Source organism: Phyllostomus hastatus, unplaced genomic scaffold, assembly GCF_019186645.2.
Source record: "Phyllostomus hastatus isolate PE091 unplaced genomic scaffold, TTU_PhHast_1.1 phas_scaffold_21, whole genome shotgun sequence".
NCBI lineage: Eukaryota > Metazoa > Chordata > Mammalia > Chiroptera > Phyllostomidae > Phyllostomus > Phyllostomus hastatus.
The window spans coordinates 23,298,178-23,310,552 of NW_025334017.1; the positions used below are offsets into that span (position 1 = coordinate 23,298,178).

At 42.6% G+C, this 12,375-nt stretch overlaps 1 protein-coding gene across 3 annotated transcripts in view; it reads left to right on the plus strand.

Annotated features, from left to right (window-relative positions):
• The window catches only part of GRHL2 (grainyhead like transcription factor 2), a 137,231-nt gene that overhangs the window by 45,521 nt on the left and 79,335 nt on the right, over positions 1–12,375 (plus strand). For all 3 annotated transcript variants that reach the window (XM_045861109.1, XM_045861110.1, XM_045861111.1), the window contains exons 3-4: positions 5,273–5,340; positions 10,367–10,760. In XM_045861109.1, the coding sequence (XP_045717065.1) occupies positions 5,273–5,340; positions 10,367–10,760 (462 nt within the window). The remainder of the gene's footprint in view (positions 1–5,272; positions 5,341–10,366; positions 10,761–12,375) is intronic.

Sequence of the window (12,375 nt, forward strand, 5' to 3'; positions counted from 1 at the left end):
TTTTATATTTTACAGTTCAGGCAACTAGGTGGGATTGACCCAAGGTCATGGTCAATCCTAATGTCTGTTCCATTACACTGTGCTAGTCTGCTCAGGCTGCCATAACAGATTTGCCATGCGCTGGGTGGCTTAGACTGCAGGTTTAGTTTTTTTCTCTCAGAATTCTGGAGGCTCAAAGTCTGAGATCACAGTGCTGGTAGGGTTGGTTTCTCTTTCCTTCTTGCTTGCAGCTGCCATCCTTTCGCTGTGTCCTGACGTGGCCTTTTCTCTCCGCGTGTGTGCTTCTGATGTCTTTTCTTGTAAGGGCAGCAGCCCTGCTGGATTGGGGCCCCACTCTTATGATTTTATTTAACCTAAATTACCTCCTTAAAGTTCCTTTTTCCAAATACAGTCACGTTGGGGATTAGGGCTTCAACTCCTGAACTTTGGGGGCACACAATTCAGTCCATAACACTGTTCACTGTTAAAAAATTCTTTTCTTAAACCCATTTGAAAATGGGTTCAAATTGTTAAAATATACACTTGAAGCTACTTAGATGGTATCTGTTGTAAAAATAACCAAATTGCCAGAACCTTTCATAATTTAGGGGCTCTAATACTAGCCCAGTTTTCTATCCAGTTCAAGCTACTTGCCAATAGGAGCGCTCAAGCCAAATGTGTCCTCTTGATGAATTTTGAGCGTGACAGAAAAAACATGACAAATTCCATTTGTAAGTTATTTTTAAAAGTAGTTTAACTTACTTTGTCTGACTTTATTTTTTCCCTGATGAAGCTGGTGGTTCATATTCATCAGATTCCAGGTCTAGTGAAAATACGCTTCCCCAGCCAGCTGATTTCCAGCTGTTCTGTCAACCTGGTGCTGCTGGAAACCAGTTCTTTTGTTGGTTTGCTTGCCCATTTGTATGGTCATCCATTTATTCATTCCACTATTCATCCATCCATCCCATAAATATTTATTAACTAGCTGTGACCTTCCAGCCATGGTAATAGATATTGTAGAGGTGGGCTAGATATCAAAAGGCAGGTGGGACCCAGTTCAACATCTCTGAAAGGTCGCAGTCTGGGACAGACGCAGCCCCATAAAACTATAACCACAACTCGTGGCAGGAAGTGCTGTAAAAGGGATGTGCTCTGGGAGCAGTGGGGAGAGGCTGACACCTTCTTAGAGAGTTTAGGTTTTCCAGAGGAAGCAGTGCCTACTCTGTTGGGACATAGAGGAGGGTTTGTCAGGCAGACAGGTGGAGAGAAAGCATTTCAGGCTAAGGGAACAGGAGATGGGGAAACATGAAGTATCAAACCCCAGGCTGCACTCAGTGGAATCCAGGTAGTCAGTCTTGCTGAACTGCGGTGGTGATGGAGGTGGGGGTCAGAAGGGGGTGGGCTGTGAAGATTGATCCGAAAGGCGGGAGATCCCTCTGAAAGAGCCCAGCTGGTGGACTGGGGTTTATTCTCTCAAATAGGCGTCCAGGACTAGGTGCATGTGGCCTTGCTTTTTGCTGGATAAATGAGTGAATAAATAACTTAATATATATTTATAAGCTGTTTTTTAACAACCTTTCATTTTGAGAAGAAAATGAAATACCTTGTAATTCTTTTGTCATACTGTCTGGCACCATTTCCTCTAATACTGGAGAATCTTGAACATAGGCCTGATAGACCGTAGGAAGGATCTGTGCACGTTGCTGTGGCAGCAGCAGCAGCAGCAGCAGCAGCAGGAGGGTGGGTTATGGGGCAGGGATCCAGTGAGCCGTCCATTGCAATTGTCTGGATGGAAAATGATGAAGACCTGGCAGAAACATGACGGTGGGGTTCCCTGGGTCAGCAGCACTCGTGAGGCTCTCCTTAAGTCAGCCACCAAAATAAACACTAAATACAGACGAAGCATTGTGTTCAGGAAATCATTAACTTTTTGTTTGAATAAAGACTGGCAATGAACTGTGTATATGTGTGTGAGAGAGGAGTTGGTGGGGGAACCCTGTGACTAGGAATGAGCTGTCTGAGATGATTCCTGGGTTAACCAAGGTGGGGAGTGCAGAAGAAAGGCGATGGGGAGAAAGATAATTGTATGTTGAATGAGATGTGCTTGTAGTATGTCCAGGTAGGGATGTTTGATAGACAGTAAAGTGGATCTAGACTCAAGAGAGGGGCCGGAGTTCAGAGGTGTCAGTTTCTCTGTGGAGGACAGTCTTTGGGAGGCCAAAGGTAAACGTGGTTCAGAGCAGCCCAGACGGGAACACACCCGAAGGTGAGCAATGGTCTTGGCTGCATCGTGTCCTACACCGAGCAGTCTGCTCAGAGCCCTCATCAGTCAGTGCACCTGGGCAATAGTGACGCGTGCCTCCATGAATCTGGGGGGCAGGGGTTGCTGACATGTTTCAGTGTTTGGAATCTCTATTTCTCCTACTTCTTGTATTTTCCAGGCTATTTTGATTGATCCACTCATTCTTTCAACATGTGCTTTGTGAGGGCCTGCTACGCTCCAGGCACTTGGGACAAAACCATGTACAAGGGGGACACTCCTGGAGATTGTAGTCTAATCTGAGATGTGGGCATTTAGATGGGACTTGAAATATGCTCACAAATTAGCCTGGAGAAGGCGCAGGTGGGGTGGGGCAGGGGAGTGGGTGTGTTCCAGGCAGAGAGGGTTTTGCATGCTGACACCGCTGCAGGAGGAGGTCACGTGGCCAGAGAGGCGGTGTGGCTGTGTGCATGGCAGTGATGGGGGCAGCTGACGTTGAAGGGAGGATTCTGGAGGCCATGTTCTTGAGAATAATGAGGAGCATTGAAGAGTGTTATGTAAGAGCATAATGGGACCAGACTTACCTTTTTAAAATCACTCTGGACTTTCTTAATAGATCCAGAACGGGTTTGCAGGGATTAGGTGCAGGGAACAGTTAGGAGGCTGATGCAGCAGTCCGGGAAGGGATGTTGGAGGCGGGACCCGGAGGCAGGCATTACAGAGGGAAGTGTATGGACTGGAGTCACATGGGATTTAGTGTAATCTCCTTACGGCTCACTCACATTATAGCACATATGAGAATTTCATTTAATGGCTGAATAATATTCCATTGTATGTATATAACACATTTTGTTTATCTGTTTATCTGGAGATGAACATTTGGGTTGTTTTCACCTTTTGCTATTGTGAATAATGCTGCTATGAATGTGGATGGGGGTGCTGGGTATAGAAATTTTATGCTTATGTATCATCTTCAGTAGATGGTAGGAGCTATCTTTTATTAATTTCATTTCTATCTAGCACTTAGCAAAATGCCTGGAATATTGTACACCCCCAACATTGACATGTGAATGAAGGACTTGTCTTTGATTTATTTTATATCTATTTAATAAATACTTATAAAGTACCATACAATCTAAATACTTTTAAAAATTTTATTCATTTAATTTAACTAAAAACCCCATGAATCCCACTTCTGGGAATATATCCAAAGGAACTCAAAACACTAATTTGAAAGAACATAAGCACCCCTATGTTCATTGCAGTGTTAATTACAGTCGCCAAGATGTGGAAGCAGCCCAAGTGTCTATCGGTAGATGAGTGGATAAAACAACTTTGGGATATTTACACATTGGAATTCTACTCAGACATAAAAAGGAAGAAAATTTTACCTTTTGCAACAATATGGATGGACCTGGAGAGCATTGTGCTAAGCGAAATAAGCCAGTCAGAGAAAGACAAATACCATATGATTTCACTCCTATGTGGCATCGAATGAACAAACTGAACTAACAAGCAAAACAGAGGCTGACTCATAGATGGAGAGCAGATGACAGCTAGTGGGGAGGGAGGTTTGGGGAGCTGGAGGGATTGAGCAAAAAGGAAAAAGGACTTATAGACATGGACAACAGTGTGGTGACTGCTGGGGGGAGGGCAGGTAAAAGGGGACTAAATGGTAATGGAAAAAGTGCAATAAATATTAAATTAAAAAATACTTTATCATAAAGAAAAACCAAGCCTGTGAGGTGTGAAACAGTAAGCCTGTTTTACAGATAAGGAAAGTGAGGCAGCATTTAGTTAGTGGCAGAGCTAGAGATTTGAACTGGCAGTTCAGTGTAGGTCCTGACTCTTAGCCACCCGGCTGTGGGGTGTCCCCAGTTCTGCTGACCGGGCTCGTGTGTGTCTTCAGGTGAGCGGAAACCGTACAAGTTGCTAGGGGAATTCAGAAGAAAAATGCTTCTCATAAATGCTCTTTTATTTTATTTGTTTATTCATTCATTTTTAATCACTTTTTATGTTTCAGTTACAGTTGATATACAAGATTATATTAGTTTCAGGTGTACACCCCAGTGATTAGATATTATATAACTTCCTAAGTGATCATCCCAGTAAATCTTATACCCATGCAATGCCATACACAGTTATTACAATATTATTGACTATATTCCCGATGCTGTACTTTACTTCCCCATGACCATTCTGTAAAGAACCAATTTGTTCTTTAGTCCCTTCACCTTTTTCACTCATCCTCCTAGTCCCCCTTCGATCTGGCAACTGTCAAAATGTTCTCTGTATCTCTGTTTCTATTCAGCTTGTTCATTCATTTTGTCTTCAGATTAATTTTTGATAAATATGTATTTGTTGCCATTCTATTGTTCATATCTTTTATCTTTTTTTCTTTCTTCTTAAAGAAGACCCTTTAATATTTCATGTGATACTGGTTGGGTGGTGATGAACTCCTTTGGCTTTTTCTTGTCCGGGAAGTTCTGTATCTGTCCTTTGGTTCTAAGTGATGGCTTTGCTGGGTGGAGCGATCTTGGATGCAGGTCCGAGCCGGGTTTGCTGTCCTCCATGTCAGCACCTGCAGCCCCTCCTCAGGGTGCAGGGTCAGTCCCCTTTCTTAAGCAGGAGGCTTGTTGTAGCTCTAAGATGTTTTCTGTCTGTTCCAGGCTGAGGATGTCCAGATTCATCCTTCATTTATCATGTTCCTTTTCCATCCACTCCCAAGGTGGGGCGGGCTCGGGAGTCGGGCAGGCCCCAGAGCGCTGCCCGTGCCAGCAGCGCACAGCGGAACCCCAACAGGTGTGGCCTCTGTTGAGCATCACTTCTCTGTGTCTGGTCCACTGTCGTTGTACCTCCATAACCTTGAACCACCTCCTGGCTATAGCAAGCCTGCCACTTTCTTCCAGAGAACGTTCCATTTCAGTTTTCTGTTTGTTTGTTTGTTTGTTTTTGCCTATGCTGGCATATAACCCTGTACATAGTCACAGTTGCATCTGTGTAAATCTGACTGATGGTTGCTGATGTTTCCAGGTTCCTCGAGACAAGAGGCTGCTGCCTATAAGCAAATCGAGTGACAGCCAAGAAGATCAGGACAAAAGGTATGGTGTTATGTAAAGGCCTGTGCCTGGCCTCCCAAATAACTCTTGTTCTGTGTTTTTTGAAAACACCAGTATTAAACTATAGTTTTTGTTCTTGATAGGAGATGGGGTTAAGAAGCATAGCCTCCTCCATCTGTCTTTTGAAGGCTGGACAAAGACAGTATCTCTCGGTAGGGAGAGAAAATTGCATTTCTTGGTTGTGCAACCAAAAGTTCACTAGTAGGCTCTTAATATACCTACCCCCTTCCAAGGAGGCTGAAAATCCTTCTAGAGGTGATGCTGGCAAGGTAGCCCACTGCTGGACTGAATTTTTCTGTCAGTTCCTCAGCTGTCTAACTATGATCAGCCTACTGAGGGGTCGGGACACTTGGAGCTTGCTTCTGATGAGGGCAGAGGAGAGGCAGGCTGTCTCTCAGCCCAGGGAGGCAGCCCAGCATTGTCAGGGTGCAGGAGCAAGGAAAGTGTTAGGAGATCATTATTAACACTCCTCTTTTGCAATCTTGAAGTAAGAACCAGTTGAAAAAAGAAGACAGTCGTACAGATTGAAATCAAAAAGGAAAAAAAATCTCAGTTTGATTTCTGATGAAGGCAATCAGAGAATGTGATTTTGAATCTTCAATTCATAACATTTCAGTCCTGCCTTAGACACCCTTAGTCGTCTGGTCCCACGCAGGACTGCAGGCCTCCCTGTGGTATGTTGCAGGTGACCAGATTACCCCTTGTCTTCTGGTCAGGCTGATCTGGACATAAAGGAGGATCCAGACAGAAAAAAGAAACCCTGCTCAGCTACTTCTTCCAGACTCATCAAATACATCTCTGCTCCTGCAGAGGAATGGAGATGCCATAGTGTTTTTCTTTTTTAACTTTATTTTTTTTAAAGATTTTATTCATGTATTTATTTTTAGAGAGAGGATAAGGGAGAGAAATATCAATGTGTGAGAGAAACATCAGTTGGTTGCCTCTGGAATGCTCCCTACTGGAGACCTGGCCCACAACCCAGGCATGTGCCTTGACTGGGAATCCAACTGGTGAACTTCTGGTTCGAAGGCCAGGGCTCAATCCACTGAGCCATACCAGCCAGGGCTGTTTTTCTACGGAAGGTTTTTTCAAATGGAAATATGAAACCAGGAGGAATGAAATCCCCTGCTTTACACGTCTGTCAGAATCTTATCTGGCCTTGATAGGAACTGCTTGCGACATTATAGTCTGATTGTGTGACTAGCGGTGGAGGCCACCCACCAACCGGCAGCTCTAGGCTGTGCACCAGGTTACACCCCAGCAGAAGATTGGGACTATCTGCCTTTGATCTGCAGCTTCGCAGGTCTGAGGCTCCTGCTCCCGGGGCCTTGGGCCCTGGCTGGTCGTAGTGATGACAGGGACAGAGAGGCTGCCACTCTTCGGGCCCTGTAACATTTTCTCCATGTAGCCACTATTTCTTCAGCTAGGACCATGCTGTCTACCAGCGATCACAGAGGGATCAGGGAGAAAATGAGTCTAAGATGTGTACTCTGTCTGCATCGAAATAGACAAAAGAAGCCATGTTTTTGTTAAAGCCTCTTTTAAAACACCACTAAAGAGTGACAGTTGCTTATTGTATGTTTATGGTTACTTTTGTGATTTCAATGGAGCACCTTTAAAAAAAGCTGTCAGTGAAGTATAGACAAAACCACCTTGTATCGACTAATTATGACTTTGTAGACTCCGGCTGAATGTAATTTGGAAGGATATCATTTGATCTGCAGTGCATTCATGACTCAAGGTGCCATGTGCTCACATGGTATCATTACAACTGTTTGTATACAGAAGTTGCTTCTATGGAAATGGAATTTCAATGACATTAACAAAAATTTTTTAAAAAGTATATTTAATGTACCTTTCTTAGCATTGCGTTTTTCTCATATTTTAATATTTGGTTCAATTTTAAATTATATTGCAGTTGAGTTGGTATCTCACAATAATTCTTACTTTGTTCTAATCACCTAATTTTGGGGATGTCTCTCTGAGGTTCTCCAGCATCAGCTTCTAAAGCCAATGCTGTTCTACAGAGGGATAGGTACACATTATAGGTTGGTGCTGAGTCAGTTATTTCCCCCTCAGGTAATAATAATGACTCGACTAGATTTATAGAGCTATATAGTTTGCTTATTTATTTGTTTGTTTATAAGACCACCAAAAAATCTTTTGACTTATGTTTCTTGTTTAGAATTCACACATTTTGCATGAATTAAAAAAAACTAAGAAATTTGGACTAAAATGAACTCTTAACTATAGAGGAGTTGGTGAACTTGGAACATTTTGGCAAAGCCATTGAGACTGTGCTAGTTCAAAGCCCAGAGGAGTGGAAACTGGGTAATTGCTTTGGTAGCTAGTAAGTCTAGACCAACACTTCCACACCCACGTTGCAGGACGCTGCCCACAAGCATTAATAGTTAACCCTCCACAGAAGGGTCTGGCAGAAAATGAGTTTCAGAAATTCAGGGTTACCGTTGAACAGGTGAGGGCACACCGGGGGGGCCTCTACCGGGTCATGATATCTGTGACCCGCCAGGGTGGTCTTGTTATGGCAATGTTGTTTTGTTTTGATTTAATACTGATTTTATCATGGGCTCCTTTCTTTGAGGAACATCTATTAACATTCCATGCAAATGTTCTAAATAATGGGGTTTAGGAAATGCTGCTATAAATGGGTGGTCTGGGTTTTGGCATCCTCCAGCTCACTGAGCTCACATTAAACATAATTTCTAAATTTTCACTCTATCCTATATGCAGATTCACTGATTGATTTGGCCGTGAAAGCAGGTTATTACTTAAAGCCGGAATGTTTGTAGACTTGCGATTTTATTCTTTAAAGGATTATTTTCCAGAATGATTTCTACAGCTCTGTGACAGAGAAGTTTAGATATTTTTCTGTTGGCTTTGTTCATGTGGAGCCATTCTTTCCTCAAACTTCACTTTGAAGTTTTATCTGAAAAATCAAAGCTGAAATACCAAGTTCTGCTTGAGAGTCAGGCAAGCTCAGAAGCTAATGGGCTTCCTTCGCAGGGAGGAGCCAAGGGAACTCAAATCTTGGGACAACCAATTTTTTTTTAGACGACTTCTCACCCTGACTGGTGTGGCTCAGTGCGTTGGACATCATCCTGCAAACTGAAATGTCACCGATTTGATTCCCCATCAGGACACGGTCAGGGCACGTGCCTGAGCTGTGGGCCAGGTCCCTGGTCGGGAGCGTGCAAGAAACAATTCATTGATGTTTCTCTCATGCATCAATCTTTCTCTCCCTCTCTTTCTCCCACCCATCCCCTCTCCCTAAAAGTAAATAAATGATATCTTTAAAAGAATATTTCTCTAAACAAGAGATGCCAACAAGACCTGGAAAGAACATACTAGTGCAAAAAAAAGCAGACAGCAGAGACAGGGCTCCATTCCAAATATGTATTTTTTCTCTATAGCAATCAGAATAAACCATAAATAAGTGAGAGGTGGCCCCAGATTTTACTACCACAGGGACTTCACCAGTAAAATCATTTTGCGATCAACAATAATGTCTCATAAACAAAGCTCTCTTTGCTTCTGCTCTCTCCTAGAATTTAGTATAAATGAAAATATTTCATCCTAGTCCAGCAAGAATTAATTTTCTAAATCCTCTCCTTTTTCTTTGTACCAGCCAGGAGGTCTGAGATCTGAGAGATCTTGTTTCACATAAGTCCAGTTACACCACTTCCTTAAGCTCTGAGAGTAATTCAATGCTAAAGCTATCAGTGAACTCACACTATTTCTTTATTTAGTGAAAATATTTTTATGATAAATTTTCACTTCTTACTTTTCCTATAATTCTGAAATTTTAGCTTAGCCCACAGAAAGTGAAAAGTACCCTTCTCACCTCCCCTCAAATTACCATGTTAGTTCTCCTCCTGCCTTTTTTAAAAAATGAAAGCTATTTTAAAATGTTTTCTTTTGAAACTTTTCAAACATATTCAGAAGTAAAGAGGATAGTATAATGACCCCCCAAATATCCATCCCATCTTCCAGATTCAGTGATAACATTTTGTTAACACCTGCCTAATTTCCATTGTCTCTTTCCTTTTCTTTTTTATTTTCTTTATTTTAAAGATTTTATTTATTTATTTTTACAGAGAGCAGGGAGGAAGAAAGAGAGAGAGAGAGAAACATCAATGTGCGGTTGCTGGGGGCCGTGGCCTGCAACCCAGGCATGTGCCCTGACTGGGAATCGAACCTGCGATGCTTTGGTTCGCAGCCCACGCTCAATCCACTGAGCTACGCCAGCCAGGGCTTCCTTTTCTTTTTTAAATTGTAACAGCATTTAAAATGAGTCCCTGACATCGTGTCATTTTACCTTTAACTACTTCTGTTTTGTATCTCCAAAAACACCTAGAACATTTTATTACATTATCTCAAGATCTTTATGACACCTACTAAATCCACATACTTCCCTAATGTCACCTAACACCCGGCCCGTCTTCGATTACCTCCAAAATCCCATCGCTTCATCAGTGCCTCTTTGGTTTGTTCAGATCAGGATCCAAATAAGATCGTATTTGATTGTTATGTCTTTTAAATCTCTTTTAATCTAGAATAAGCCTCCCACCCTTCTTCCTTTTTCATGCCTCTGGCTTATTGAGAAAACCAGGTCAGTAAGATGTGCTGCACTCTGGTTTGTCCGGTTGCTTCTGTGTGATGTTGTATGAGTCCTTCTTCCAGCGCCCGTATTTCCTGAGAGCTGGAAGTTAGGCATAAAGGCTATTTAGATTTAAGGTCAATATTTTTTTATAGCAATACTTTCTGGGTGGGGCCGATTGCATGATACCATGAGGCTCATGTGTAGTTGTCCTACTCTAGTGATGCAAAGGTCCGTTGCATCCCATTGTGAAGTTCACCATCCATCTTTCTTCTGATTATTATACATTTGCATCCACTGACTATTGCCTGCATCAGTTATGTTATGAAGAGTTGCATAATGGTGACTTTTCTAATTCTGTCCTATTGCGGGGTGGGTTTAAACACACAGAAACTGTCTTGGCACCAGTGAAGCCCAGAGCAATGTGAGCGCAGGAGAAAACCGAGTACAGGTCCTAAAGACTGTTCCAGTGAACCTTTCCCTAAATCAAGACCACCTGGAGAATTCAAAACGGGAACAGTACAGCACGGCCATCTCCGAGGGCCCCACCATCGTCCCCGTGTCAGGAATCACGGTGGTGAAAGCAGAAGATTTCACACCAGTGTTCATGACCCCACCCGTGCACTATCCCCGGGGAGATGGTGAGGAGCAGCGGGTGGTTATCTTTGAGCAAACTCAGTACGGCGTGCCCTCCATGGCCAGCCACAGCACCTACCTCAAGGATGACCAGCGCAGCACCCCGGACAGCACTTACAGCGAGAGCTTCAAGGACGGGACCACCGAGGTGAGTCCCTCCTCCTTCGTTGGTAGCAAGAACCTAAATCCAGAGCCCCCAGCTCACTGTTTTTTCTCTATTTACTTTTTAAGTGGGATAAATGAATTAAACTATGAATTTATGGTTATTTTTTAAAAATGTGTTTGTATCTTTTGTTATAAGCAGGCTTTAATAAGCCATTGGTCTAGGTGTGTAGAGGAATAGTTGTGTGTTTTTTTGACTGTTAAATGATAGAGTTCTTTGTTTTAGTTGTAGTTGTAAAGTTAAATATTTATGAGGCGGAAGAGATTTTTGTGTTGAAACTTCCTACTTCTTAAAGTTTTACTGACCTCTTCTAGTTTGCAACCATCCAAACAGTAGCTACAGTTGTTGCCTGCCCATTCTTTTTAAAAACAATATAGCTCTACAACCTTGTCTGATTGAATATTCAAGAACATTTATATATTCAGTAATTAAGTGTGTATATATGTACTTTGTACCTTATAGAGACTACATAGTCTGCTCATGTGCCCATAGACTTTATAGAAACAATGATCTCTGCTGGCTTGTTTGCTTTGAAATCATGTGGTTTAAGTGCACACTGTGAAGCATTGTCACTGTATACAACTGTGTAACCAACGTCAGACTCGTAGAAAGTCCCTTCATCCTAGAAGTCTCCTTGATTCCCCTCGCACTCAAAGCTCTCTCTTTTCCCTTCCTCTTGACAAGCATGAACCTGCCCTCTGTCACTATAGTTTAACATTTCTGAAATTTCATACTCCTGGTATAATAGAATACATAATCCTCTTTGTTGTCTTAGTTCACTTAGCATAGTGTCTTTGAGAGCCATTCATGTTGTTGCTTGTGCTAAGAGTTTGCTTTTTTAATTGCTAAGTAGTATTTCACGGTAAGTATGTATCACAATGTATAATATATAACCTCAATTGCTGATAGAATTGTGGATCATCTCTTTAGTTTTGACCCAGAATATGGAATGTATTTTTTTATTAGTTCAGTCAGCTTCTTTGACATTTAGCTGCAGTGCCTGTGCATTTGGGATGGTGGCCATTGGCTGCCCATTTTTTCAGTCCACCTGGGCCAGTGAAAGACCATGGCAGAGGGAGAAAACGTGGGGTTTCTGATTTCCTAAAGAGGAGTGAGTGTGCTGGCAGCATGCCAAGCACGTGCTTGAGCCTGCTGCTAATGTAGTTACCACTGGGACAAAATGCAGCTTCCTGAGGTTGAGACTGCGTCTCTAAACAACAGTATGTAAAAGCACTAAACATTTAATAAGCACTTACTGTGTGCTGGGCATCATTCTAAGTGATATATGCTCATTTAATCCCCACAAAACCCCCGTGAGGTAGGTACTACTATTGTCATCTCTGTTTGCCAAATGAGGAACTAAGGCACGGAGAGCAGAAGTCTGCCCTGGTCAAACTGCGCTAAGTGGGGGAGAGAGCACTCCTCGCAGGCCGTCACCTGCAGGACCAGCGTCCTTGACTGTTGCCTCTGTGCGCTCAGAGACCTTGTGGAGCCACCTAATCTCAGTAGTCCCATTGCTTAAGACAGTGAGTGATTCACGAATACATCTTTCATTTTTTCTAGATCTGAGTGTCCTTTATCCACATAATTATTTTTTATC